We start from the raw sequence: 26226 nt of genomic DNA on the forward strand, positions 1-26226 counted from the left end.
GCGGGTCCTCGCGGAGGAGCATCCGGACCGACTCGTATCGCAGCACGCGCTTGCAGGAGCATACGATACTTACGGTCAAACTGAGAAGGCTGCTCAGTTAATGGAGCACATCGTCGCGGTTCGTTCACGCTACGCACTAGATCCCGCTTCGACACTCATCTCACAGCGCGCGCTTCTGGACATCTAAAAAAAGACTAAATATGTGCAGAAGGCTGATAGGCTGTGTGAGGATATCGTCGGAGAAGAAGCGCGACTCGCGGCGGAACAGAGGGAAGGTTAATACAAAACGATCACAGCAATTTCGGCTCTCTACCCTTACTTCCAGTTGGCGGGCATGGTCGTGTGATGAGCTGGCATGTTGATTATACCGTGATCAAGAAGAACGGCAGGCAATCTTTCCAGAGCGTTGGAGGTAAGGTTGCAGAGAAGGGCAAAGGCAGAGGCGAAGCCATCGGAATTTCGAGTTCAAGGTCACGACAAGAGCAAAGTCAAGCAGCTCGCGCGGTCTGCCGGCCAAGTCGCATTTGCGTTCGATCTCAATGAGCGTGGGAGCAGACCGTTTGCTCCATTCCCGGCAACTTCGGACAGATAATGTGAGACAGAGCATCGGATGTCTCCTCCTCTCCCGACTTTCTTGGCTCTCGCAGGGATACCGCAGCTGGCAGTTTATCGTCACACTTACACCTGGTCATGATACGGGAGAATTTGCTAACTAACAATCCGGTCCTATTTAAGCACACTCTCTCTGCTTACAGTCGCCTCGCCTGCAATGGTCTCAGCGGAATCACATCTGGTCGAGGGAGTCATTCCCAAAGGCTGGTAAAAGATGGTCGCCGTCGCCGGCAGCTTATGTCAAGGATATTAATGGGTTGCCTGAGCTTCTGAAAAGGCCTCTGGAAGCATGCGGACTCATTAGAGTATGCTGCAAAGAGATTGCATGATGGATCAGGCCGTTCCTTGCTCTAGTCCCACAGTTCTTTCTACAACCGTATTCCAATCTATTAAAATGCAGTACGACAAACTTCTAAGACGAATACGAAGCCCCGGCCGTCCTTGCTCGGACCGCTTCTCAACTTCCTAGGGATCGTTCCAACAGTCTCCTTACAAGTGCAGCAATTAGGTCTTTATTCTACCAAGGAAGCAGCATAAAGACTCATCCCTCATCGAGCCCATAGAAAGCCATCACACGCGAAGGCTACAAAGGCTCTTGACGTGACGGCCGAAAACCAGCCCTGGCCTCGGAGATGGAAATCGTAATACACGCAACTCACACTCTACACTACGCCTTCCTTTGTAGCCTCCTTCTATACCTTTACGCCTTCTCCGCCTTGATTTTCCGCCTCAAATTTCCTTCACCACGCTTTGCTACGGAACAATTGCTACCAAGCTAGTCGGTCTCTACATGTTCTATACATCCTTTTCTATCTAGCTTCGCGGCGTCGGAGGAGGAAGAGGAGGGGGAGGAGGGGTTGTGATGGGCGGCGGCGGCGAGGGAAGCCGTACAAAGAGGTTGAGACGGAGAGGGCGAGGTGAGAAGGAGGAGTGCGGGAAGGGGACCGAGGGATGGACGGAGAAACGAAGGAGAAGAGTTAGAGAAGATGGAAGGATCTAGAGCACAGTGTTCGCGCTCGAGAGTATCGATGTTCTGCAGAATTACTGCGCGACTACGAGACGATAAGATCGCATGTAGAGATTACTTATTAAAGCTGGCCGCGCTCTACTCACTATTTCTATTCCTCCTCTACCAAGCTAGGAGCTAGCGAAGATCGCAGCGATCATTGAATCCGTTTAAGCGTTGAAGTCGGCGGATGATTCAGGTTGCCGTCTACGAGGTTTTGCTAAGACATCCTTTCGAGATTGTTACTTTTCCTTTACTATGCGAGACAGACTCGCGCTGTGGAACTGTTATTCGATGACATCGACCAATCGTTAGATTAGTTGTTATGTCGGTCCGATTGGAAGTCTTCCACACGGACACTCGGACACTCGGAATAATGACCTTTGCTAACGCCGCGAAAGATGAAGTCTAACAGTTCGCGTCCTGTTCTTATGCCTGATTAGAGAGCCTTGCATATCGTTGATCTCCAGATAGCGTACGATGCTGCCTCGTAAATACAAATCCTTCAGTTGTCCTCACCCAAGACTTCCGCGAAGCGTAAACTCACATCCGTCGCCGCACGACCTTGACATACCCGCCATCCGGGAACATGGTCTCGTTTCACCACTACGGGAGGATCATCTCAGCATCCTGCAGGAATATCCAGCAACCATGAAGCGCAGAATGCAGAGGCTGGGAAATATGTCCTTGGTTCATCGCCAACTCAACCCGTTCCCATCCTGCTTCCCGCCCCTTGTTGGTGTCTCTCCAGCAGCGGACGAGAGAGACTTTGATGCAGACGGTGCACTAGCCTGCGCTTCACCATTAAGGCCGGTAGCACTGCTCAAAAAGGGAGTTCCGAGGCTGATGGGGGAGATTGGTCGCTTTTGATGTGCAGTCAGGAGACACTCAATGCAAGACCGAAGAGGGCGGCGGCTGAGCGCCAGGCATAACTTCATTCCCACCAAAGCGAGGTTGTGGCATGAATGATCGAACCGGGGCAGTGATCGATCACAGCACAGTGGCGGTTCAAATTTGCGCAAAACGCAGGTCCACAGGAGTGCTTCGCCGGTTTACCAGCAAGCAATTCGAATAGACTCTCGGGTGTCGGCGGCGCAGTCTTCTTTCAAGACTGCACAGCAAAATCTTGCTTCGGCTCCGCTGATGATCACCCAGGTAGACTTAAAACTTCGCCACGAGCACTACTGTCGAGGTTCCGCGACCAAGGGGCCGAGACGGCGATGTTGTGATGTATTCGCTCGAAGCAAGGATTCGGCACAGAAGTGGGGAGCATATTGGGCGAAATTATGGGTGTGCTGCTGCATTTGGTGAGCTCGTCCTTCTTTACCAGATATGGCAGTCTGGCCGGGTTGACATGAATGGGTCGATGTTGCAGCCAGCCTCAACTCTTGAGACGGTTCTACCACTGTAGGTTCCGGTTCGCGGTGAAATGCATATGCAGATGGTGTGGAGACACTAGGTACTTGGAACTTTTAGATCTGAATGATTACCCCTGCTGTTCTGTGGTGTGGAACTTTCGCGCTACGCACGAAGTACACGAAGGCCCCCCGGCCATGCCCCTTGCGAATATGTATCTTTTCAGACCATTCATCACGCTACATACCCCTCCGCGTCGCCCTTAACCATGACCTGATAATTTCGTCTAGGTCACCACGACCGACGTTCAAGTAATGTAACTCTTATCCTTGCACTCGAGCAGAAATGAAGCAAACCTTTACAAAACTACATGGCTCAAGATTAGCAGCGAGGCGCTCGGTTAAGATTTTTCCTCCACGCCTTGAATTTCTCAGCAAATAGTTATCGTCTAGCAGCGCAAGCCTGGCCTGTGACAATCGTTTATGGGAGCTCAGCATTAGGCGTAAAGTCTAAGCTGAAATTCCGAAAGTTCCAGCAGCCTCACAATCAGATGGAATCGTGAACAGTAGCATCGTTCGTCATCTTTGTAAGTGCATAGAAAGTTATAGTAAAGGACGAGTCCTGCGAGTTCACGATTTCGAGTAATGGTTAAACATTTATGTAGCTTCCTACACATGTCGCCCTACAGTCCTCCCCCCCCCCCCCCCCCCCCCCCCCCCCCCCCCCCCACTAACATGAAAGCAGCCTTTGCTATTTATCAATACTCAAGGGCAGATGAGACGATTCACTCAGGTACCCCAAAACATGGGCCAACACCATTCCAGTAGTGACCCACACTACTGATTCATAGGCACGCCTAGTGCGCCCCTCCATCAGCATCGATAGCGATTTCTTTGACCTGGAAGGATAAAGCGAAATGCTGCACACGTGACTCGTATTGACCAACCCGCCAATACGTGGCCGTGATATCGTAAAAGTTGCTGGTCCGGATGAGGGCGGCAACCGGTGCGATGCCCTTGTAGTTATGTAACGCTGCCCTTTGGGGAAGTGGGGCCCGGGGTGTCGTTGGCCATACGGAGTGACGCTGAGCTGGACGAACAAAGTCTCCTGGTTGCGCGTTGTCACATGCGCGTTGTTCCAGGTACGCTTTTGCTATCATGTATTGCGAAATGTTGCCATGGGATCCATGGGGGTCAAATAGTGGGGTCTGTTAAAATGTAGGGTGTACAATGAGGGTAAAAGGTTGATTTATCTTCTGTTTACGAGAGCAGCAGGCCTGGCCCTCTTATAGCTGCGCGGCCTACCCCTGAACACCAGGATCTTCAACAGGGTCCCAGTGTCATTCTGCTCATATGGACGGAGCCACTGGTGGTGTCATGGATGAAGAAGGCTGAGAAAAGTCCACGGGTGTTTTGGCGGCAAACCGGTCGATATCCAACCAAAAGCCCACGCTGCCTGAGGTCTGCGAAATCGCACAAACGACGGATGATTTCCCGTGCGCCGAGAGGAGGTCGCGCGGTCAGCGCGACAAATCTCAAGCAATTATCTGTGATAAGACACAATGACCAACAATGCGACACCCGTCCATAATTTTGCGCTTTGGTATTTGTTTCCAAGCACGCCTCGTACAAAGATATGCGAGGACGTGAGCGAATCAACATGTGTCATGGTACAGTGGAGCCAGCTACCCAGGTATCGCGCGCCCGGGCAGGAAAGCGGGCGCTGGCCATCGCCGCCAAATTGCGGGTGTAGTTCTAAAGTCCGTGGAAAGCGACTGCATGGGTAAAGTCTCAATGGTACAGAGTGATCCGTTGCATGCGGGGTTCAGATAGGCATCACTGGCGTCGGTGATGAAACGCCGCAGGGATGACTAGCGTCGCCCAGAGCCGTGCTATACATCTTCAAAAACGAGGAGATTGCCTTTTAGGCTCGATTTGGGTCATAAATCGTGCTCGCTCGCTTCTACACATGCACGTAGTGCGATGAGTACGAACCTAAAAATACACAAATCACAACAACGACAGTGAATGCCCGCCGCACATCACGACACAGAAAGTATGCACGGACTTCGAAGGCCTCCTTCGAAGTCCGTGCGCGATCAAACGCACTCAGAAGCAGACGGCAGAGATGTATCTAAGAAGGGGGATTTTTCCAAAAGGTGTATCCAATAGTACACCGTACCGACGATCGTGCTCCGCAGCCATCATACGCACCCGACAACAGCCCAATGACTGTCGTTATCCCTTTTCGATCACCTCGCCAGTGCCGCGTCACGGGATCGTAACAAGAACTCCGTCGCATCATTTGGCTACAGCTTCGATAATACAATGAGAAGCGTGCGGCGATGAGTAGATCTTCGTAACAGTCAAGCCTGCGGAGTGGATGAGATCTCGCCACTGGCGCTCATTTCTTTCTTTTGCGCCGAGGATCGCCATCATAGTGAGCTCACTAAGTGACGCGAAATCTTTCGAGCTGTCTTCCAACTTGACCAACTCGTGGAGAAGAATCTTCGAGTGAGGTGCCATGGAGCTCTTTAGACGTACCAGAAGCTGACGCCCAAGATCGTCGTTCCAATCGTGCAAGATACTGTGCAGATAGTACGCGCGCGCCCCTGGGGACACTCTGTTAGCGTTGAGGAAGATGCGACACCGCAGACGGAGAGAGCTTACCTTTGATGGGGATTTCGTCCTTGAAGAAGTCGAGACCATGTAGAGTCACGCGGTCGAGGACAACGCCCTTCGCGACCTCGATGACCTCTGGCCTATCCAGCAAATGGCAAGACTTTGCAGGAATACCGAACTTGTCAACGAATTTCAACAGGTCGTGACCACGACTTCCGCCAACATCAACTACAATGGCTTCCGCGTCAGATCCTTCGAGGAGAGTCTCTGCAGGATAGAGTGACGTCCAGTCTAATTGTGAGCTGGCGTAGCGTTCCATGACCATCGCAAAATCCCCCATTGTTTTTGGATTCTCTTGCAGCCATTGGAAGAAAGGGTTTGGTGATCCCGTGGCTAAGTTCCAGGCGGTCTTCGTAGGGTCAGTAGGTGCCCGATAAGATGTCAGCTTGAGGGATTCGGGAAAGCGATGCAGTGAAGGCATCTGGACATCAAACCAATATTCCAGGCATGCTGCCATGGAGGGCTCGCCCAAAGTTCTCGAAAACTCGCTTTGTCCGTAGGAATCGGGCATGCTGAAAGTCAGTGTGCCTTCAAAGACCAATACGCTCAGCAACGAACCTTCCAGTAAGCGTGGTCAGCAAGGGTGCACCTCGATCATACCAAGCACACGATGTAACCTACGCAAGACGTCCTCGTCGCAGAAGCTGTTGGCCATTTTCACAACCTCCGCAAAGGTAGCTGTGCTATTGCCGCGTGCCAACCAGTTTTTGAAGATACCTAGATCATGGACGGCCTTCAGTGACGCAGCGTATCCCGACTACCAGTAGGTCAGCATAGACACGAGTATGGCTTTGTCAGAATTAGACATACGGCTTCCCACACAAGCTTTTGCATTCTCTGCCACGGTGATTCAATTTTCACCAGAGCCTTGCGCAGTACAAGCACGAGTTCGAGCGTTTGGGCGGCGTCGAGTTTGCCTGCATCAATCGTGTGAAGAAATTCCAAAACTTCCTCATAGGTAAAAGCCATGGTTGAGCGTTGAACTTGTGAAGGGTGACGAAAAGAACTGCAGGTGATAGATCCACAATTTTGAACGTCGGAGGCAAAAATGCAGCAAGAAGTCAAAGCGGAGAGTACACAGGATGCAGGGAGTAGTCAGACCGGTTGGGGGACCACGAGAACTATTATATTTCCCACCTGCGTTACAATCGACATAGAGTTGAGACAGCCCTAGAACCTCTAGATAGTAGGTATGTTGCGACGAAGTGGCTGTAAGCACTAGGGGTGAATTTTGTGGCTGTGTACCTCGAGCATCCTTCAACGTTTCAAATACAGTCCTTCGACGTTTAGCGAAAGCAATCAAACCTTTGAATAGCTGTCCTGCAGGAAACTGTAGGACAACAATTATCTAGAGGATCATCTCCGCACCCGCTCCAATCAAAACAGCGCTCTCTTGAATTTCTCGGCGTCTTCGCTTGTCGTCCCGGGCCAATTCTAGACTGCGCAGTCTTTCTTCCAGGATCGTCCGATAGATTGACACGAAGCACTCCGGGTTGCCTGCGAGTCTTTCCATATGATCGATGGAGGCCATAGCGTCCCTGTGCCACAGCGAAGGACTGAATGCCAGGGCGGATGCTGGCCTGACCGAGGCGCTCCCTTGCCTGTCGCAACCTATATGGTATATACCTACAGAGTGCATCTGCGCTGAGAGCCCTTTGCGAAACGATGACAATGTTCGAAGGCCAGATCAGGTCCATTGGTCATGTCGCTATGCTTGGAAACCAGCATTCAGAGATGTTGTCAAAGTTGTGACGATCAAAGGCTTGTCGCATGGGACTACGATATACTCCCGACAGTACTCTTTCAATCATCTGCCGAGACTTGAGGCAGTCCCAGCACGACGGATGCGGGTCTGGACATCTTCCGCTTAGCGAAAACCTGGTCGTGTTGAATTGCTCGGTTCGAACACGGAACTGGTCGGGATGGTAGGGTTCATCTTGCTATCGTTACTGTACGGATGGCACTCGCTACGTTCCTGGAATACTGGAACAAAATTTGAACACCAATTAGTGGGATCGAGAACCTCCGCTTCAAGCGATTGCCAGCGGCTTTGCTGGAGTCGGACATGTCGTATGTAGGATACTGGCGTTTCGATGAAGACTACACCCACCGCGCATTACTTCTTCCCTCGAGGGTCATTCTGCCTTTCCGCGTTCGATCGGCTCGACTCTCTCAGCCAGTCCGCCCGGCTCTTGTGCTGCGAGGCACAGAGATCGCGAGATCCGTCCGTGTCGAGATCAGCCCCGTTTCCATCGCCCCAAAGACGAGGTCGATCCTTGAGCGGGCACAGCAGACTTTGTCATCTTCACAGACCACGCAGCAGTGGTGCAAAAAGCCACCCAGTCGACCACAACGACGACGGAATCCACCACGAAATTGAAATCTGGTGGGTTGAGCGTTGCAGTACCTCTCCGCCGTCAACTTCACAGTGATCTACAAGCAAAGATGGATTCACGCAGTGCCACACGCCCCAGGCAGGCTGATGCACCGTCGGCCTCAGAGTCTTCCTAGTCCGCTGCTGGAGAGACACTACGAAGAGGAGGCAAGCAGGATAGAAAGGGAAAGAGTCGGCGAAGAAGTAAGGACACACTTTCCGGCCTCAAGGCGGGCCGGGTTTCCTCTCGTGCTTCGTAGAGACGCAGCATCAGCCCCTTAAGAATAACTTCTACTGTGTTTACTTAATAATCGGCATTTTGACAAAAGAAGTACGTTACCGCCGAGGAGCTATAATTTGATCTCCCCGACAACGTAATAAGTTGTTCGATTAGGCCGATGCTTATTATAATCTTTCCTTTGCCGGCACCGCCGCGGATCTATAGTAGACAAATATTATCCCTAGTTAACTACCGTTAGTACCTCGAGTCCTAGAGCACCTATGTAATCGCCTTTTGCACTACTTTGTCCTTGCTTTCCTTTAAGCGGCTCTTAGTCTTAAGAGGATCCGGGGGACATTAGAGCGCTATAAGACACTGCCGATATATCTCGTCGGCGGAATAGATATTACTACTATACGTAATCGTTAGCCGCAATTACGTATAACACGCCGCAGATATGTGTACAGGCGAATAGATTGGCCGCTATAGATTATCTGCTGGCATGTCTAGTTAATAATGCGGCTAGCGGAATTAGACACGTCTAAGCGGCCAAGCGTAGCGACCGCGTCGTAGTCGCTTATGATTTTGTATCGCTAAGGTCGTGTAGAAATGTCGCTAAATTCGAGGACGTATTACAAAGTTGTCCGCTATTAGGACAGGCGATCTATCTGATATGTACGTTTAATAGAATAAAACAGAATCAGACCTGCCTCTTCGGTAGATATGGTTACAGGTGTGTATGTCTGGAATAATTGCGGGAAGCGTTCTGAAAGACTTTGCGCCTGCTAAGTAGCGCTGTCCGCTCGTAGTCGTGGTCTATTACGGCAGGCGACTTGCAGACATGCCGCTATATCTTCCTGGTGTGGCCGAGTCTCGGATATATGCTCTTATGTTAGGCATAGGCTAGGAGGTCAATGCTACAGGTAGTTTAAACGGCGAGCTCACCAGGCGGAATGCACGTTTGAGTGCCTCCTCAAATCCTTACTAGCCCAAGTCTCTATTAAAGAAAAATTCATATATTCAGAAGGTAGTCTAAAGTTGTCTCGTCGCGAGCTTTTCGGTGCCCGAGAGCGCTTGCTCTGTGCGCTCGTCGCCGAACTCATACAGTTGAGGTACGGGCTCTACGTCGCGACGTAAGACATGCTTGTTGAAATACCAGGGCAACTTGTCAAGGTAGTACTTGCTGTGCTGGCGATTTCCAACATTGAACACGGTGTCGAGTTCTTCAAGAGTAAGGTTCTATGATGATGATTGTCAGCAATGATCGCTGGGTGGTACAGTTGGAAGCCTGACCTTTGTCTCCGGTATAAAGAAGTAGCAGAATACCCAGCCAAAAATGTTCCATCCTGCGTAGTAGCCAAAGGCACCTTGCGGGCCGAACGATTGAAGCAAAGCAGGAAATGTCAAAGACAAAATGAAGTTAAAGCCCCAACAGGTTGCAGTGGCGAATGACATGCCGGTGTCGCGAATGTAGGTAGGAAAAGCTTCGGCTGAGTAGGTGAAAGGCACAGGACCCTCGCTAGGGGAGTAAGCGGCCATGAACATGAAGATTCCCGTCGCCACACCGGCAAGGCGAGGGGTGGATACCTCCGGTGGTTGAACTTGCGGTTCGATGAAGAATGAGAAGCCGGTGATGAGAAGGCAAATAGCCATGATCGGAAACCCAGTAAGGAGGAGATTCCTGCGACCAAAGGTGTCGATAGTGTAAATTGCTGGGATTGCAAAAAGCCAATTGACGATACCGGTACCCAGCGACACAAGCAACGCCTGACTGCGCTCGAAGCCCGAATCGATAAAGATCTGGGTCGAGTAGTATGCAATCACATTAACGCCGCAAAATTGTTGCATGAACATGACAAAGAAGGCCGACTGCGCGGCGCGACGATTGCGACGAACGGTGAAGAATTCCTTGAATAAATTCTTGCCCGCACGCTGGGACTCCTCGACCTCGAGAAGCTTGTGAGCATAGTACATATCCCGAGCGGCGAGGACCTTGTGGTTTCGAAGTCGGCAGAATGAATCAAATGCTTTGTCGAACTTGCCCTTGCTCATGTACCAGCGGGGCGATTCGGGGCAGAGGTATACCTGAGCCATGACGATCATGGGAGGAATCGCTGTCGCCGCCAGCATCCACCGCCAAGGCTCAGTCTCTGCGCCTGTAATCGGTCGCGTATCTTGAAAAGCAACGCTCACCACAAATCCTAGCATAATGCCGAATGCAGTCCACATCTGCCATTGCATAGTGAGCGCACCGCGTATGCCTTTCGGTGCACACTCGGAAGAATACACCGGCGTAGTGCTACTCTTCGCGCCAACCGCAAAGCCGAGAACAAAGCGCGCAATCAAGAGGTTCCACCTTAAAGAATGTCAATTGAGTTTTCTGAAAGGTTGTTTTGGTCACTCTTACCATGTATGAGCGGCGGCCATCCAAAACGAAGAGAGGAAGGATATGGTGCAGGAAATGAAGATGGTGCCTCGGCGGCCGAAAATTTTGTTCAGCGGTGCATTAGTCCAGCACCCGATGAGGCAAGAACAGAGGTACGGAGCGCCATTGAGCAGCCCTTGCAACCATGGATCAGTGATGCCGAACTCCTGGAAGTAGAAAACTTGAGCCCCGTTGACGGCGGTCTGATCCATGCCTTGAACGATAGCGGAACCAGCGCAAAGAACGACCAGGAAGTACAACATGAAGGGTTGACTCCACTTGTGAGACTGTTCGCGCCTCAAAACCTCTTTCTCGTCGTTGGGAAGATCGATGTGCTCAAATGCGCCCGGCGTGTTGATCACACGCGCCAGCAGGGCACCCCGACGGAATGTGTTGAGCTCGTGTTCGAGCCCGCGCTTTTTGGTCCAAGTCTCGACGTCGAGCAGAACGTCCTCATCGTCCATTCCCGTTAGAGGATTGGTCAGCTGCGCAGCAATCGATGGTCGGCGTCCTGAGAGAGTATGAGAATTTTGACGATGTTCATCATGCTGAACAGATTCACTATCGATTTTAGCCTCCGGCATGTTGATAATATCGCTCTGAACGATTTGAGGATGAAGAAACGGGTGGACCTCAAGAAAAGATCCGGCAAGTATGTGAGATACCGGCCACACGCAAAAGTCTTGATCTCCAAGCAATGAAAGAAGAATTTGTCGAGTTCAGCAGCTTTGGTTGCATCGTCATGTCAATGGGGAGTCTCAAAACATATAGTACACCTTCTTTTGGGAAGACCTCCTACCATGTGGATCGACGAGCGAGCTTGGCAGTGCGCACCGCCCTTTACCATCACGAGGTCACATTCTCGATATGGAGACAGAACGATTACGCCGAAGAACAGGCGCGACGTCATGGGCGAGGTGTCCCGAACTCCGTGTCGCAATCATGAGGCAAGACCAAGACCTCGTCAGACTCTTGAGAGCAGTGCGGCAACATTGGCAGTCGTCAGAGCGGAGGTGACTGTCCGGTAGGGCTATATAGTGATTGGTGGATATCGAGCCTGGTCGCTCGCGGCAAGGACTGCCAAGGGATGCCACGAGAGACGAAGGCGCTTGTGGCCAGCCGCCAAGCGCAAAAGCGTCATCGTGCGCCAGTCCGAGGAACACCCTTGAGTCGAGATTGAGGATTGCCACGTGACCTGAGACTGCGTTTGTTCGGTCTTCTGATCAGCAACGACCGCTCGGAGCGTGAGCGATAACAGAATGGTACGTGGCTACTCCTACGATTGTAAGCTCAATCGTACGCTTAGGCTGAATCGAATTGCCGCAAAGCATCGATGTATGTACGGGCATCGGTCAAATCCAATGGGCGATGACTCATCATATACAGGAGTCTGCTGATGACTAATGCTGTGGGCGTGTCCTGGGTTTCGAAAGGGTTAATAAATGCAATAGGATGTCGTTTTAATAAGCTGTCGGGGTGCTTTGTCTCATTTGACCAATACCTGTCCATATTCAAAGGTTCGTGGCGACCCCGTGCCCGATTTTGTGGTTGGGATGGTCCAATGCTCCACGCTGTGTTCATTGAACGAAGTTGGTGTACGAACCGAATGCTTCACCTCTGTCGCCATCAGTAGTGCAGCAAATTTGTTCTAGTTCAAGAGTCGAAGACTTAACTGCCCGAAGTTCTGTCCAGACACAGTTGGTGTTTTCTCCACGTCGCCCGGGCTTGAAAAGTTCCAGACATCACGGAAATGCCAGGTCGGTATTGGAAGATCCTTCCAGCATGCCGTAAATTCTTACAGGCATCTTGTCCGGACCTACTGGATCAGATAGCTGCGAGAGCTGCACGAGAAATTCGATGAGTTTGTCATGTTGCTCAGGGCTGGCCGTCGCCATTTCGAGGATAAACGTCCACGGGAGATTTGGGTCACCCTCGCGCTGAATCATTCTTCTGGCGATGATATTTGATGCTTCTCGTAAACTCAGACGGCCTTCCAGATATTCTTCGAATTCCGGATAGACATGGCCGAATGGGTCATCGTAGAGCGCATTAACATCGCCCTCGCGGCTGCGAATGAGAGAGATTTCAAGATGTAGTCGCATTTAGAAGCACGATATCGTGTACAATCCCACCTCCCTTCCCAAGTTACATCCAAACCGCACAAAGGAGCAAAAGGAAGCCGATGCACGCAGATATGCCGGCCTGCGACCTTTGCGTCAGACCAAATCCTCGCCTAATGTCGAGCCAACCACCTGGCCACACCCGTGATCAACTGTCACAGAAAATTCTTTATACTGAACGACAACTCGACAAAGGCGATCGCAAGATAGCAGCTAACTGATTAATCGTCCTTTGCCCTCTAGTCGCAATGACACGCCGTAATAAAGTGCTATTCAACGTGTAAATTCTCGATCGAGTGATAGCTGATGAGACTGCTCGTGGCAGATTTCATTGGAGCTGTGCCTCATTCGGCGTGTTAACTCCGCAACCTCCGAGATCTGACACAGAAGGCAACAACATTCGAGATGTCGTAACACCTCTCGGAATCAGCTGTGCAATGTTCAGCCTATTTCAAACAATCATTACCTTTCTTCAAATCGCGCACCATGGTGGTTCTCAATATAAATAGCTATTTCGACACCATCTGTCCATGGTGCTACATAGGCGAGAAGAACCTCGACCGCGCAATAGAAACGTACAGGCGGACCTACCCCGGCGGATCAAAAGACGAGTTCAAGTTCACATACAAGCCCTTCTATCTCGACAGAGATGCGCCCACGCCAGGTACCCCGATGCGCGAGCGTATTACACAAAAGAACGGAGATATGGCCAGTGGTATCATCACTCGGCTCGAGCGGACCGGTCGAGGGTGCGGAATAAACTTCACATTTCAGGGCCGCATCGGAAATACAAGAGATTCTCATCGCCTCGTGCGCTTTGTACAGCGCGAGGCCAATTCTGAGCCACGTCGCGTGGTCGAAAATCTCTTCCATGACCTCTTCGAAGGGTCGAGCGATATCTCTAGCCGACAAGATCTCGCACGCGCGGCAGTCGCAGCAGGGCTTGATGGCGATGAGGTAGCGGCGTTCCTCGAGACGGATGAGGAAGGACCAGAGGCTGATGAACTGGCAGCGCAGGCGCGTTTGGACGGCGTGCGCCATGTTCCAACGTTCGAGATTAATGGTTTCCGAGTCGAGGGTGCGGATGACCCTTCTGAGTTTTTCGAGATCTTGGTCAAGGCGAGGGAGGCGGCATCGCATGCGGCATAAGTATTGGCCAACCATGATGATACGAGGTTATCAAGAGAGTGCGCAAGCGCTTGCTGGAAGTGATGATAGTGCTGTACTTCATTCTCAAGCTGCAGGTCTATATTGAGCACCCATTGACCACCATGCAATCCGTGAAACCGTCCATGATGAGCCTGAGCACAACCGTACTCTTATTGTCTGGACTGCAGGCGAACTTGATCGTGCGAAGGGATTTCAATATGGCTCGCCGCAATATTGTGTCTCCCGCGTATTGCAAGATGGTAAGAAGCTAAACATTAAAAAGCTTAGGTCTCACCACGACAGTGACAATCTCAGGTTTCGAGGCCGACCACAGACTTGAGCCGGTCCCACGATAATCCATTGCGGGCCCAGCATAGTGCTTCCTTCCCCGTATCATCCAATCGCCCAGCGCAAGAATCAGAACGCAAAGAAAGACGGGACCGGCATAGTTCATAGACTCCGTAGTTAGCGGCTGTGCGACTGACGCCGGGAATGGCAGAAAGATAATTATGAAGATCCCGAAGACGAGAGCATAGATGTTGACGGCCAGGCCAAAATCGCCGAGGTGCCAGGGTCCGAAATCGATCGTCTCCTTGCGTAATCTTTTGAGGACAAGCAAGCTGATAGGAATGAGGTATGAGACATAGAGAGCCAAAGTCGTAAGTGACAGGATGGCATTTAGGGCCGCGGAGCTCGCTATGTTGATCAGTGAGAGGAGGGCGATGACAGAGGAGACCAACAGCACACTCCGGACGGGTATGCAATATCGGGGATCAACCTGTTGAGCAATCGAAGAATCAGCGCTCATTATCTTGAGCCGTATGAGTTCAATCGTAGCAGGTACATACTGTTGCGAAGAATTTAGAGTAGGGCATCCCGCCATCCCGGGCAAACGCAAACGTGAGGCGAGAAACGGACGCCAGCAGAGCAAAGCCGGAGCTGAAAGCGATGATGATGATTCCAGCCATCATTGCCGAGGCGGCAGCTTTGGACTGAGTGGCCCCCCAAAGAAGCGCAATAATGGGGTAGCCGGTATTCGTTCCCAGCACAGTAGCAATATCGCCTATGCAGAAGAGCAGAACGATGACAAATCCGAAGGCGAGCGTCGAATTAATCGCGATGGTAAGGATGATTACCTTCGGTACGGTCTTTGAAGCGTCGCGTATCTCTTCAGATAGGTGAATGGCGCCGTCGAAACCTGCGGCTATTATCAGCGGAGATCATTTGATGCTCTGGCGTAAAGGGTTAGGACTTACCAACGAAGCAATAAACCACAGTGAGAAGTCCAATGCACCAAGAGACTCCATCGCTTTGCCAGCCACCCTCGTTGAGTGAACCAGTAAAAACGAACTCGGGAGAACTTCGAGGCGCCAATGTCACCAGAGCGACAACGATAATTATGAATAAAGTGATATGCAGGATTCCTCCAATCAACTCGATTGCTGGAAGCAGCCGCATGCCCCAGATGTTGATGCATATGAAGACAAGCAGTACGGCCCACATCAAAACTGTGCCATGCCATCTCTGCGGTTGATAGTCTTCATAGTTAAGGATAATCAAGCCTTGGATCTGCGTGGCAGTTAAGTATGTGATGCTCGTCGCGGTTGCCTGCCAGGCGAATACCGTGATCCAACCTGAAGACAATGTGAGCCATCTTCTTCTCACAAACAAGGTTCCATCCAGAACCGACCTTGCATCCAGGTAATGAAAGCGGCCGCTTTACGAGGCGCAAACATGTACGTCCAATGATATTGAGCACCGGCCACGGGGCATATTGATGCCATCTCGGAGAGGGACGCGGCAAGTGCAAGAGTGCCTGACACAGATAAAAGCATGCCCCAGACCAATGCCGTCGGTCCGCCATTTGTCAAGCCAGCCGCAAATGATCTTGCACCATCATCAATATTTGAAGCGCTTAATTGAGTCAAAAATAGATGACTTACGATCCAACAGCCTCCCATGAAGCGAGCAATGTGGAGGAGAGAGCAAGGGTCGGTAGGAATCCGAATATACGCTGTGATTTCCTCAGCTCCTCTTTCGCAAAAGACTTCGTCGCTCTCGCTTTGTGCGACCTACACGAAGTTGCGGACGCTTGTTCGCCTGTGAGATAATCTGCACGTCTTGAGGCGTTGGCCAAGCCAAATCGCCATCTGATTTTGTGGACATTTCAATGATCTCCATCGCATCAAGAGGAGGCAAGAGTCGCCTCGGTGACTTGCGCAAGGATCTTGAGTAGCTTCTTCAGGCGTCTACCTCGCCGTAGAGCACGCCTGGAGGTTGAAGGAGGATGCAGACCGATTTTCGCGGGCGACACGTGCAAGATCGTGGTGTAACGGCACCTCCAAGAAAGCTTGTGGTGCTCAAAATTGGAAGGATCTTGGACCATGAGACAGAGGCTACGCAGCTGCCATCATTGCGGTACTTTCGGAAGGACCGGCCAGAGTCCCACACTTCGCGAAGCAAACGGGGAGTGCTGGGAGGTGTCCGTGCCTTGCTAAGGCGTCCGTGGTCACTGAACAAGCGATCCCAGCCAACGAACGGAGTTAGAACGTGGCGTGAGGTCAACCCCTTTGGCAAAGAGAGTCCGCAGCTTGTTGTTAAGTGGTTACCAGAGTGCGAGCATTCACTCCCATTCAACTTGCTCCGCTACGCAACCAGCATTACAAGATGAATGAGGGGCATTGCGACGATCAAACGTCAGCAGAAAAGCTGTACAAAGTTGCATCGAAATTCGACGATAACAAACTTAGATCTTCAATTCCTGGATGACCTTCTCGCTGAAAGCTGGTGTCTGTGAACATCGACTTGTACGTGGCTGCAGATCCTTTTCCATCCCAGCCATCAATGTAACATTGGTCGTGGGGCAACATGGACTCTCAGCTGGGTCGCGGATCCGGGCTGGGATTCCACAACGTTGCAGAACCCCGTACCAGGTCGGAGAGACGGGACCGGAATAGCATCGTAGTACACTGCGAGAGACATGTCATCGCCGCAGGCATCCTTGATGACAGCTTGGCAGTTTCAGGAAAACTTGCGCATTGTGGGAAAAGCGTGCTGTGCACAAACCTTTACTTTCTGGCACAAGCTCCGCCCACGACGCCAAAGCGACAGGGAATATTCTCCACGCGAAGACAAACAGAGCAAGGAGCGACGACAATTTGATCTATTTGAAGACATTATGTTATAATATCCAGCAAGCTTGCGCCGAGTGATGCGATGAGCTCGACGCCGTCCACAAATGTGGAGCTCAGTCCCCTGATTTCCGTTTCTGAAGGCGATCATGGGGGTTATATCGTTTTTGCGACTTTTGCGTGTCTGCTCGTTGCGTTGGTATTCTGGACTGCTCGTCTCGTTGTGCGATGGCGGAAACGCTTTTGCGCAGGCGATGACGTGATGCTGGTTCTTGCCGTGGTATGAAGACTTCTGACATGAGTGTTGAGATTCATTAGATGTGTACTCATGACTTGATAGATTTTCGCGATCCCGCAGAGTGCTTGTCTAAGGATGGCAGTCCAAGCAGGGCTGGGGAGGCATGAGGAAGATGTCGACGTTCGACTTGATCAGCTTTTGAAGGTTCGTTTAAGAGACCACTTATCGGTGCTGTCAGCTAAATCTTATAAACAAGTTTTATTATGCTGCCCAGCTAACGAACGTTGCGTCGCAAGCTTGTTCCAAGGCTTCTATCAGCTTTCTGTTCGGCACATTCGCCGCCATTCGACCGTTCGTCATTGCAAATCGCGCCTTGCTGATACTCACTACCCTTTGGAGTATTGCATCATTCTTCACCATAGCATTCCAGTGCGACACACCAAATACGTGGGATCTGACTGCTCGATGCATTGACCTGGTAGGTGGCTTGGCCCAATTTCGAGGCAGTCATCGACATGGCTGACGTATTTTCGTATGAGCAGAATGCAGCCAGCAATGGCATTAACATCTCAAACATGCTGCTGGAGGTGATGACGATTCTGCTTCCTGTCGTGTTCATGCCTAAAGTCCACACCAGCTGGTCAATTCGTCTCGTCGTGATTCTATCATTTGCGACCAGGATCTTCGTCATATTTTCCTTGAGCGGACAAATCTCTTCCTCCGTGGAACAATACCGAGACCTCGCCTGGAACTACGGTCACATGGCAATATGGATGCAGATGACGATGAACATATCTCTCCTCACTGCCTGTATCCCCGGAGCACAGGACTTCTTAGCGCGCCTACGCCCAGGCATGACGGCATTGATAGTGGACGACGGCCCTCGTTCCGGCCAGAATGAACATCGACTCAAGGCATTTTCGATCTTTGGACCGCCTGTGTTGCGGAATCATGGCCCCGTTGTGGAATCGTGGGAGCTCACATCGGATCAGACAAACACATTCTCCAGCAGCAACCGAAGTGATAAACATTTCGAGACATGGAGCACGCGAGAGCTGATGACTCGAGACGGGTATGATGAACGTCAGACTCGGAGTAGGTTGGGAAATTGATGGATGCGACGTGTTCAGCATAGATCTTGTACTGTAGACTGCTTAGGTCATACACTAGTTGCCTTTTTTGAAGCTGTACGAGCTCGCGCAGATGCCGGTCAAGCTTGTCCTTTTTTCCGGTCGCTGTGAATACATCGGAGAACAGGTCGCACCAGATACCGCCACCGTGGAAGACATGATGCGCCTATGAGCAGGAGGGCTTGTCTGTGAGTGCGGGACTATTCCTGGACGTCGCGGAGTCTCATCGATTACGGGGCTGGTGTTGCGGGACCGTTGTTGCGGGACTCTGGAGCGCGCGCACCTTTGAAAGTGCAGGCAGCCCTGGAGGTAGAAGGCTGACTCGGGGTGTCGAGTCGTCGTTCAGAGCAGATACAAGGGAAGCATTGGCGCCTCGTAAAAAAATGTCCCCAATCAGCGAAACACTCCAATTCTGTTCATCACCGGCCAATTTCTAAGTGATAGCGAGAACGAGATCGACCGGTTGAGTGATTGTTCTTGGTGGGGATTGATGGTCTCGCGATGGTGTTCTATGGCATTGGTCGGACTCGCTTCACACGTGCTGAACAATCTTGGCTGCGGTGGGCGCAGCATGGAAGGATTGCGCGCGGGGGAGCAGGCATCGACATTCGCTCAGTCGATGGGATGATCTGGCCGACGAATGTGCATTCATCCGTCCCATCGATTCCATCCCCGCGTTCCCCAGATCAAGCCTTAACGAGAGACACTTGTGTAGGCTAGTCGGCCAGGCAGGGACGTGGAGGACGTCACACTCTCTCGCTGGTGGTGACAATGTAGCGGGTCACCTTCGATTGGCACATGCAATTCTATAGACGTACCTTGGGAGTCTATTAAATTCCCCAGCCGCATGCATTGGGGCGCAGACAACTTCAAGCCTTGAGATACCGATATACATATCCTTACTTTGCACGGGAAGCTCTTTCGCATCTACACCTTCTTCCAACCAAGAAGTGTAAAGGGACGCCTGTCTAGACCACACGAGATATAGACAAGAGGATCGGCGTCGACGACAAGATACTCGGCGTCATTGATACGACATCTAGACAGCGCAAATACAACAACAGAACATCGAGCATCGTGATTCAGGAAAGTCGACAGTCATGGCGGACAGCATCCCAAAACCGATCATCTTCGTAGTGGCTACGGCCATAGAATCGGTGCTGATCACGCTCGCCGTGCCTCAATACCTTCCTGCACATCCACTACTCTATGTTTTTTGGCGACTTTTCGCCTTGCAATTCACCGTCTATTCAATCTACGTGTTGTCCATCTACCCGCGATTCATTTCGCCGTTGCGGCATCTTCCTGGACCTACCACAGTGAGTTCATCACCGACGACAGCACAACTAATTACCAGTACTGACGAGCGACACTACTAGGGAGCAAAACCGCTCATTGGCCATGGCCTCGCTCTCTCGAAATTGCCGCGTGGAAGTGTCTTCCTGGATTGGATGAAAACAATCCCCAACGACGGTCTGCTTCGGTTCCGCGGCCTTTTCAACGTGAACAGTCTGGTCATCACGGATCCTAAAGGGTTAGCTGAAGTTTTGGTCACCCGGACCTACGACTTTGAAAAACCGGTGCAACTCCGCAACTTTCTGCGCAGGATCATCGGTGACGGCCTGATCATTGTCGAGGGCGATGTCCATCGTTTCCAGCGAAAGCACGCCATGCCTGCTTTCAGCTTCCGACATATCAAAGACCTTTATCCCATTTTCAATGACAAGTCCAACGCTCTGACCCAGCGCCTTTCTCAAGAGGTAGCAGGCAAACTCCAACCAGGTCAGGACTCTGCAGTCATTGAGATAAACCACTGGGCCAATCTTGTGACCATGGATATCATCGGCATGGCGGCAATGGGCCGCGACTTCCAGAGCCTTCGAAACACGGATGACCCCCTGATCAAGCTGTATGAAGAACTGCTCGAGCCCACTGGAGAAAAACAGCTGTTGTTTGTCGCGATGGTCTTCATGCCTGCTCTGACGCGGTTGCTGCCATGGAAAACCGCCAAGCGTGTCGATTACATCACTGAGAATCTCACCGATATCTGTATCAAGCTTGTCCGCGACAAGAAGGAAGCTATGAAAACCGAGTCTGCGAATCACAAAGACATCCTGTCCCTTCTCATCCAGAGTAACAATTTCTCGGACCAGCAACTTGTCGACCAGCTTCTGACATTCCTAGCCGCCGGCCACGAGACGACCTCTTCAGCATTCACCTGGACCACATATCTGCTGACGCAAAACCCCAAAATCCTGGCGGCCCTACGCGAAGAAGTCCGCGCCGCTGGTCTGCCATCGCGCAGTTCACCTACACCCGCCAACGTCGACGTCGCCTCCATCCTTGAGAGCCTCCCTCTCCTCAACGGAGTCTGCAATGAGACCCTCCGACTCTTCCCGACCGTCCCAATGACCTCACGAGTCGCCAACAAAGACTCCCAGGTTCTTGGCGAACACATCCCAAAGGGAACCCGTCTCGTGCTGTGCATGTACGCGATCAACCGACACCCGGACCTCTGGGGCGCCAATGCCGACGAGTTCGTTCCGGAACGCTGGATCGATACGGACCCCTCCACCGGCGAGCGACGCCCGAATGCCTCCGGCGGCGCGCCGACGAATTACGCTCTCTTGACCTTCTTGCACGGCCCAAGGAGCTGTATCGGACAGGGCTTTGCGAAGGCCGAGTTGAGATGTTTGGTGGCGGCGTTTGTGAATGCGTTTGATTTTGAAATGGCGGATCCGAATGAGGAGATTATCGTGCATGGAGTGGTCACGACGAAGCCGAAGAATGGGATGAATTTGAGGTTGAAGTATATCGGTGATCAATCATAGAGCAAATTTGTGACGTTGGGAGTAAGATTTACAACTAGCGGAGTAAGATTTACAACTAGCGGAGGAATGTGATCAATTACATGTAGCCAGAGCGATAGTAGCTAGATCTATTGATGAAATTCTTTGAAGTCGATATCGTCAATAAGCGCGAAGAAGTTTATGTTTCTCTCGTCGCTTCTTGCTGTGATCGTACATGTCGACATATTCCAGCAGGAATGTACTTGAGTCAACATTCCGCCCATTCACAATGAGACCAGCGCTTCGCTCGTAGCTTTTGTAACCCATGATCGGGTGGTATCAGTTCGTTTATTTATCCGCATTCATTCATTCGCTCGTTTACTCATTCTCCATACCCACCCCTCAATTGGCCTTCACGCTCTCATTCCTCTCCACCAACTCTCCCACACCAATCGGTCTCCCGACCTTCACAGTCCTCAAGTCCTCCTTCTTCGCCGCCGTCGCATCGCCCTGCGACCCCGCACTCCCCACCGCATCGCCTTCGTCCTTGCCTAGTGATGGAGAACCCTCCTCTTCCGCACCAAAATCGTCCTCGAGAACATCCTCTTTGAAGTAATCCAGATCCATTCGCATGCTGAAGGCATCCTCTCCATCAGCGTAGTATTTCGCTTCGGTACCGCCGACTTTGAAGCCCAGGGTATCCCGGTAGAGCGCGAGGGCGGCAATGTTGGAGATACGGACGTGGAGAGAGACGTATTTGGCGCCGTAGGTTTCGTACATGGCTCGTTCTGTTCGAGAGACGAGGGTTATTCTTCAGTCCACGAACGACAAGAAGCAGAGGATGAGAAGACACGGAAACTTACGACTCTGACGCATGAGCTTCTCGGCAAGTCCTAATCTCCGGTGTGTGCGCATGACGCTGAGGGATGTGATGTGTCCATGAGGAATGCCGTCGGCGGGATCTTCTTCCATCTTGGCGAGGACATATCCTACAATCTTCGGCGCGTCATATGGTGTCTTCTTCGGTCTTGAAACCTGTCGCACGGCACAGAGGTCAATGTGTCAGCATATGGTGAAATTTTTGGATACGGGACCATCACATCATGAGTAAGGTGTAGAACTCACATCAACGGCGACGTAACTTAATGCGGGCCAACTCAATGCATGGTACATGTAGTATTTGCAGAAGTAGTTCTCGGGAAGGTTGGTAATGTTCGTTTGTTGGACATGCGGAATGTCTGTACTTTGCAATACTCGGATATCCATGGCGGCGGGACGGTTCGTGTGCGTCAAGATCAAGAATCTGATAGGTGTTCTCAATATCCGCCCGCGAGCAATCCTTTGTTTGCGCCGCGAATGATAATTCTAAGGATGCCGATGCGGCGGCGGAGAGCCAATGCTGGTGACGTTCGCGGGGCGCGCCAAGATTTCGGAGGAGATCATCCTGCCTCTAGGGCTGTCTTTACCCAAACCCTAGTGTCATTGCAGCGACCTCCGACATTCTTGCATTGTGACGATATTGACCGCGTGGTCACATGCCATCGCGGAGCACTGGATGATCACTATATTTATCTCCACGACACTTTGTTAAGGCAAAAATCCATGATTTCCGTCGATTATGACAGGGCTCATATTTTGTTCAGACGACTGGGATGTTTGTGCAGGCAAACGTGACACAGCATGAGAATAAGATGAAGCCTAACTCACTGCTCCGAAAGTTCTTTGTTCAGCAGAACGGCTGTCCTGGTACCGATGGACGGTTCGCCTATCATCTCAGAATGTTGTTTAAATGTGTTCGTTGGGCTTGACCTCAATTCAAAATTTCCATCGTCATACATATCAAGTGATCTGAAGCTCCAAACGGCGTATTCGCAACGAACAAGCATATTCTGTGTCAACAACAATGGTTACACCACGACCTTTCGACATTCACAGCAAGTTCAGTGCTGTTCGCAACAGCCCCGAAGAGCCGAAAAGATCGCTGCAACCTCAGTCATTTTCGAAATCATCGCCGAACCTGCGTAGTCCCTACCGTCAACAACATCAAGAAGAAGACGATGAAGATCAAGATGACACAGCGAGCGAAGGAAAAATCACCGGCCCCGAGATTCCGCCTGATGCAGTCCCAGCAGTGCCCACACCCATCCTAGAAGAACAAGTCCGGCTCCTAAAGGTCAAGACCGAGCTTACCATCCTGAAGCACTACGCCGCAGATCTGGAGAGCCACCTCCAGCATGTTACCGAGCTCAAATATATCCGAAAATCGGTGGAAAAAGTGGCGGATACGATTTTGAGTTCTTTGTCGCATCTGCAAAGCGACCGATCGGATCCCGGGTTTGCGAAGATCTTGGAGAATCTGGAAAATGTTTTGAGGTTGTCCCAGCAGGCGATACGAGATGAGACGAGATATGTCGTTCAGATTTGTGGGAAGATGGATGGTATGGTTGCAGGAGGAAAGCCTCGTAAATATGGCCGTGCCGCAAAGTGATTGCTTGACCGTTTGGTGTATCAAACAATACTCATTTTCGCTTCATGTAGCAATATTGATTTCACGATAACAAAGACACGGTCGGACTTACAATCATCATATTTGTCGTAAGAGCTTGGTAAAATTAGCGAGTATCTATACATCGTCCATGTTCAGGGCAGTAATTACTATCTTCTATCTTGTTCCGTCCTTCACATGAAAAGTCCCTCGCAGTCTTGTCTTCATACATCCATCTCAGCCAAAGACTGGAGCTTGATCTGCCAAATCGAGCTTCTCGTACTTCAACAATGTCGAGCCGACTACGAGCAAAGCTCCAGCAGCAATGCAAGTGCCAAAGACCCGAGCAATCGTATACGCAATAGTCTCAAGGGCAAGATTGACGATTGCTGGGGGCACGGACTGCAGCTGCGTCGAAGCCGCACCACCCAGAGCCGCATGTAGCAGGGAAGCGGGTGGGTTCAAAGCCGCAAGTTTGTCCTGCAAGAACATAAATCCGAGGTTCTGGAAAAGGCAGCTTGCAATCGCTAGGGCAAGGGCGGTGGTACCGATCTGCGCGGTGTTGATGAAACCGATGGCATTGCCTCGATCATGGACCGCGACCTTTGCTGAGAGCACAGCATAGGCATTCTGGAACGTCAGCCCAGTGCCGATCGCGACTAATGCTTCGTAGGCGTATATGATCGCCTGACTGGTGTCTGCGCGGATCGTGAAGAGTCCGGCTGAACCGGCCAGAATGAAGACGCTTCCGACTGCGTAGTAAATCGCGTAGCGACCATGCAGAGGTAAGGTGCCTCCTGCGATTAGGACAAATGTGATGAAAACCACAATGTATGGCAACAATCGGACTGCAGCCTGTAGTGCCCCGTCCCCGCGCGTGAATGCGAAGTAGAGAGGGATGTAGTAGATTGTAACAGCGTTTGCGACAGCTGCGGACGAAGTGACGATGTAGAGGAGAACGTGGTCTCGGTGTCCCAGGAAATGGACAGGAAAGATGCGATGCTCCGGAGTGGTGAAGAGGGAGAAGGCTTGCTGAGCAACGAGCGCGGCCAGAGAAACGCCCCAAAAGACCCACAAATTGATTGCAGTGGTTGATTGCCAAGAGAAAGCCGCCCCGGAGAACGTGAGGGCGACGATGAAGAGCGTAAATGCTGCTGCAATCAGGAGTGCTCCCACCCAATCAACAGAGCGTAATTTCTTCCAAGTCGAAAGGCTTGGGACGGGATTGTGCGAGGGGAAGATGAAGAAGTACACCGGGCTCAACAGCGCTGCGATGGGAAGGTTGATATAAAAGGCCTGTGATGACGACTCGTAAGCTCATTGTTGCGCTGTTTGGCTGCTTTTTATCTTACCCATCGCCAGGTTGCGCTGGTTACTGCGAAACCGCCTCCAACAATTGGTCCTAGGATGCAGCCGACGCCCCATGACAGTCCAATGAGGGCATTGTAGATGAAGAGTTCGTTCGGTTTGGCGTAAGTTGAGATGTAGGATAACGCCCTGAACACAACAATTAGCCATCAAACTTCGCGAAGTATGTTATCCAAAAAGAAGTAAAGCGGGCACACACCCGAGATACATGCCAGCGCCTCCAATGCCTGCAATGACTCGTCCAACAATCATGGCAGACATGTTAGGCGCTCCTCCACACAGCGCGCTACCACCCTCAAACAGAGCGGTTGATACAAGGATGAGGATTTTGATATCGACCAGATCATACAGGCGTCCGAGGAGGAGAATGACAGCGACCGAGGCCATCGGAAAGCCAATGCCGACCCATGCTAGATTTTCGACTTCACCGAATTGCTCGTAGATAGGCGTCTGAACGGCAGCAGCGACGGTAGTATCCAGGCCTAGATCAGGTTTAAAGTCAGTCGCCTGATACGCGCAGTCGGAAGTAGCAATTCTCGTGATCGAGATATGATTTACCGTAAAGAAGAGCACCGCAGTAGAGCCCGACAAGTGTGCAAACCCATTTCCACAGTGGCAAGTTTTGGCGAGGATCTCGGGTTGGTGCTTGGGCCCTCGACGATGCATCACCTGTCTCAAGGTCGCCTTTTGCTGAAGCGGGTGCGATGTGCTTCTCTGACAGTGTGTCTGACATCGTGGTTGATGCGCACCAGAAGCTCTTCGTATTTTTGGGAGGTATCGAAAATGTGCAACTCGAATTTCATCGCCTGAACTGTTCCATGGTTGAGACTTATGTCAATACATGGGTTCAATACATAGTTTCACATGATAAGTAGCGCGTATACGCTCTCCATGCTGAAGCCGATCAATACAGTACCCACACGGCATAACATCACGCCGATCGAGGTCTCAGTCGTAGTATGCCGAACGTTGGATAGGGGCATATACAGCCACTACTTGGAAGTCCTCGGAAGATCTAGCATCGTATGAGCGGCAGCTAGAGGATTTTGTGCCTCCATGATTAATAAGTAACATGGCGCCCGATCGCGAAAACGACAAGAATGATAGCAGAAAGCTGAAGCCTGAAAATGCAATTGGTAAAT

At 51.3% G+C, this 26226-nt stretch overlaps 12 protein-coding genes across 12 annotated transcripts in view; 5 read left to right on the forward strand and 7 right to left on the reverse strand.

Moving 5' to 3' along the window:
* The window catches only part of K489DRAFT_403431 (TPR repeat protein), a 4808-nt gene extending 4717 nt beyond the window's left edge, over positions 1-91 (forward strand). The window contains exon 4 of the mRNA XM_033607090.1: positions 1-91. Within this exon, the coding sequence (XP_033457082.1) occupies positions 1-84 (84 nt within the window). The 3' untranslated portion in view covers positions 85-91.
* A 3646-nt stretch (positions 92-3737) lies between these two features.
* K489DRAFT_382805 (uncharacterized protein) lies at positions 3738-4562 on the reverse strand. The gene has a single exon (XM_033605462.1). The coding sequence runs from the start codon at positions 4131-4133 to the stop codon at positions 3831-3833; it is 303 nt and encodes a 100-aa protein (XP_033457083.1). The 5' UTR covers positions 4134-4562; the 3' UTR covers positions 3738-3830.
* A 400-nt stretch (positions 4563-4962) lies between these two features.
* K489DRAFT_382807 (S-adenosyl-L-methionine-dependent methyltransferase) lies at positions 4963-6753 on the reverse strand. Its single transcript, XM_033605463.1, has 4 exons — positions 6466-6753; positions 6277-6412; positions 5644-6213; positions 4963-5585 (listed from the first exon to the last, which is right to left on the reverse strand). The coding sequence occupies exons 1-4, from the start codon at positions 6622-6624 to the stop codon at positions 5275-5277; spliced, it is 1176 nt and encodes a 391-aa protein (XP_033457084.1). The 5' UTR covers positions 6625-6753; the 3' UTR covers positions 4963-5274.
* A 2528-nt stretch (positions 6754-9281) lies between these two features.
* Positions 9282-11258, reverse strand: K489DRAFT_372602 (sugar transporter family protein; the record flags this gene model as incomplete). The annotated part of the gene is made up of 3 exons (XM_033603349.1): positions 9282-9488; positions 9543-10605; positions 10657-11258. 3 exons carry the CDS (start codon positions 11256-11258, stop codon positions 9282-9284), a joined length of 1872 nt encoding a protein of 623 aa, XP_033457085.1.
* Positions 11259-12416: 1158 nt separating this feature from the next.
* On the reverse strand, positions 12417-12776 carry K489DRAFT_412075 (uncharacterized protein; the record flags this gene model as incomplete). The annotated part of the gene is made up of 1 exon (XM_033607885.1): positions 12417-12776. One exon carries the CDS (start codon positions 12774-12776, stop codon positions 12417-12419), a length of 360 nt encoding a protein of 119 aa, XP_033457086.1.
* A 504-nt stretch (positions 12777-13280) lies between these two features.
* On the forward strand, positions 13281-13943 carry K489DRAFT_412076 (DSBA oxidoreductase; the record flags this gene model as incomplete). Its single annotated transcript, XM_033607886.1, has 1 exon — positions 13281-13943. One exon carries the CDS (start codon positions 13281-13283, stop codon positions 13941-13943), a length of 663 nt encoding a protein of 220 aa, XP_033457087.1.
* A 134-nt stretch (positions 13944-14077) lies between these two features.
* Positions 14078-16416, reverse strand: K489DRAFT_45385 (putative amino acid permease). Its single transcript, XM_033608626.1, has 6 exons — positions 16020-16416; positions 15887-15957; positions 15634-15830; positions 15200-15577; positions 14792-15141; positions 14078-14721 (listed from the first exon to the last, which is right to left on the reverse strand). The coding sequence occupies exons 1-6, from the start codon at positions 16122-16124 to the stop codon at positions 14212-14214; spliced, it is 1611 nt and encodes a 536-aa protein (XP_033457088.1). The 5' UTR covers positions 16125-16416; the 3' UTR covers positions 14078-14211.
* Positions 16417-17574: 1158 nt separating this feature from the next.
* K489DRAFT_294998 (uncharacterized protein) lies at positions 17575-18169 on the forward strand (the record flags this gene model as incomplete). Its single annotated transcript, XM_033600288.1, has 2 exons — positions 17575-17790; positions 17852-18169. Coding segments are annotated over 2 exons (534 nt in total), but the record flags the coding sequence as incomplete, so codon positions are not given.
* Positions 18170-19542: 1373 nt separating this feature from the next.
* On the forward strand, positions 19543-21453 carry K489DRAFT_416416 (putative P450 monooxygenase; the record flags this gene model as incomplete). Its single annotated transcript, XM_033608183.1, has 2 exons — positions 19543-19761; positions 19822-21453. The coding sequence occupies 2 exons, from the start codon at positions 19543-19545 to the stop codon at positions 21271-21273; spliced, it is 1671 nt and encodes a 556-aa protein (XP_033457090.1). The 3' UTR covers positions 21274-21453.
* On the reverse strand, positions 21284-22619 carry K489DRAFT_382815 (acyl-CoA N-acyltransferase). Its single transcript, XM_033605464.1, has 3 exons — positions 22357-22619; positions 22095-22266; positions 21284-22019 (listed from the first exon to the last, which is right to left on the reverse strand). Exons 1-3 carry the CDS (start codon positions 22495-22497, stop codon positions 21634-21636), a joined length of 699 nt encoding a protein of 232 aa, XP_033457091.1. The 5' UTR covers positions 22498-22619; the 3' UTR covers positions 21284-21633.
* Positions 22620-22831: 212 nt separating this feature from the next.
* On the forward strand, positions 22832-23881 carry K489DRAFT_382816 (uncharacterized protein). Its single transcript, XM_033605465.1, has one exon. It carries the CDS (start codon positions 23135-23137, stop codon positions 23717-23719), a length of 585 nt encoding a protein of 194 aa, XP_033457092.1. The 5' UTR covers positions 22832-23134; the 3' UTR covers positions 23720-23881.
* K489DRAFT_45451 (MFS general substrate transporter) lies at positions 23810-25946 on the reverse strand. The gene is made up of 5 exons (XM_033608628.1): positions 25643-25946; positions 25284-25566; positions 25069-25213; positions 23888-25012; positions 23810-23833 (listed from the first exon to the last, which is right to left on the reverse strand). The coding sequence occupies exons 1-4, from the start codon at positions 25815-25817 to the stop codon at positions 23954-23956; spliced, it is 1662 nt and encodes a 553-aa protein (XP_033457093.1). The 5' UTR covers positions 25818-25946; the 3' UTR covers positions 23810-23833; positions 23888-23953.
* Positions 25947-26226: the final 280 nt, after the last annotated feature.

The sequence above is a fragment of the Dissoconium aciculare genome (assembly GCF_010015565.1).
Source record: "Dissoconium aciculare CBS 342.82 unplaced genomic scaffold K489scaffold_11, whole genome shotgun sequence".
Taxonomy (NCBI): domain Eukaryota; kingdom Fungi; phylum Ascomycota; class Dothideomycetes; order Mycosphaerellales; family Dissoconiaceae; genus Dissoconium; species Dissoconium aciculare.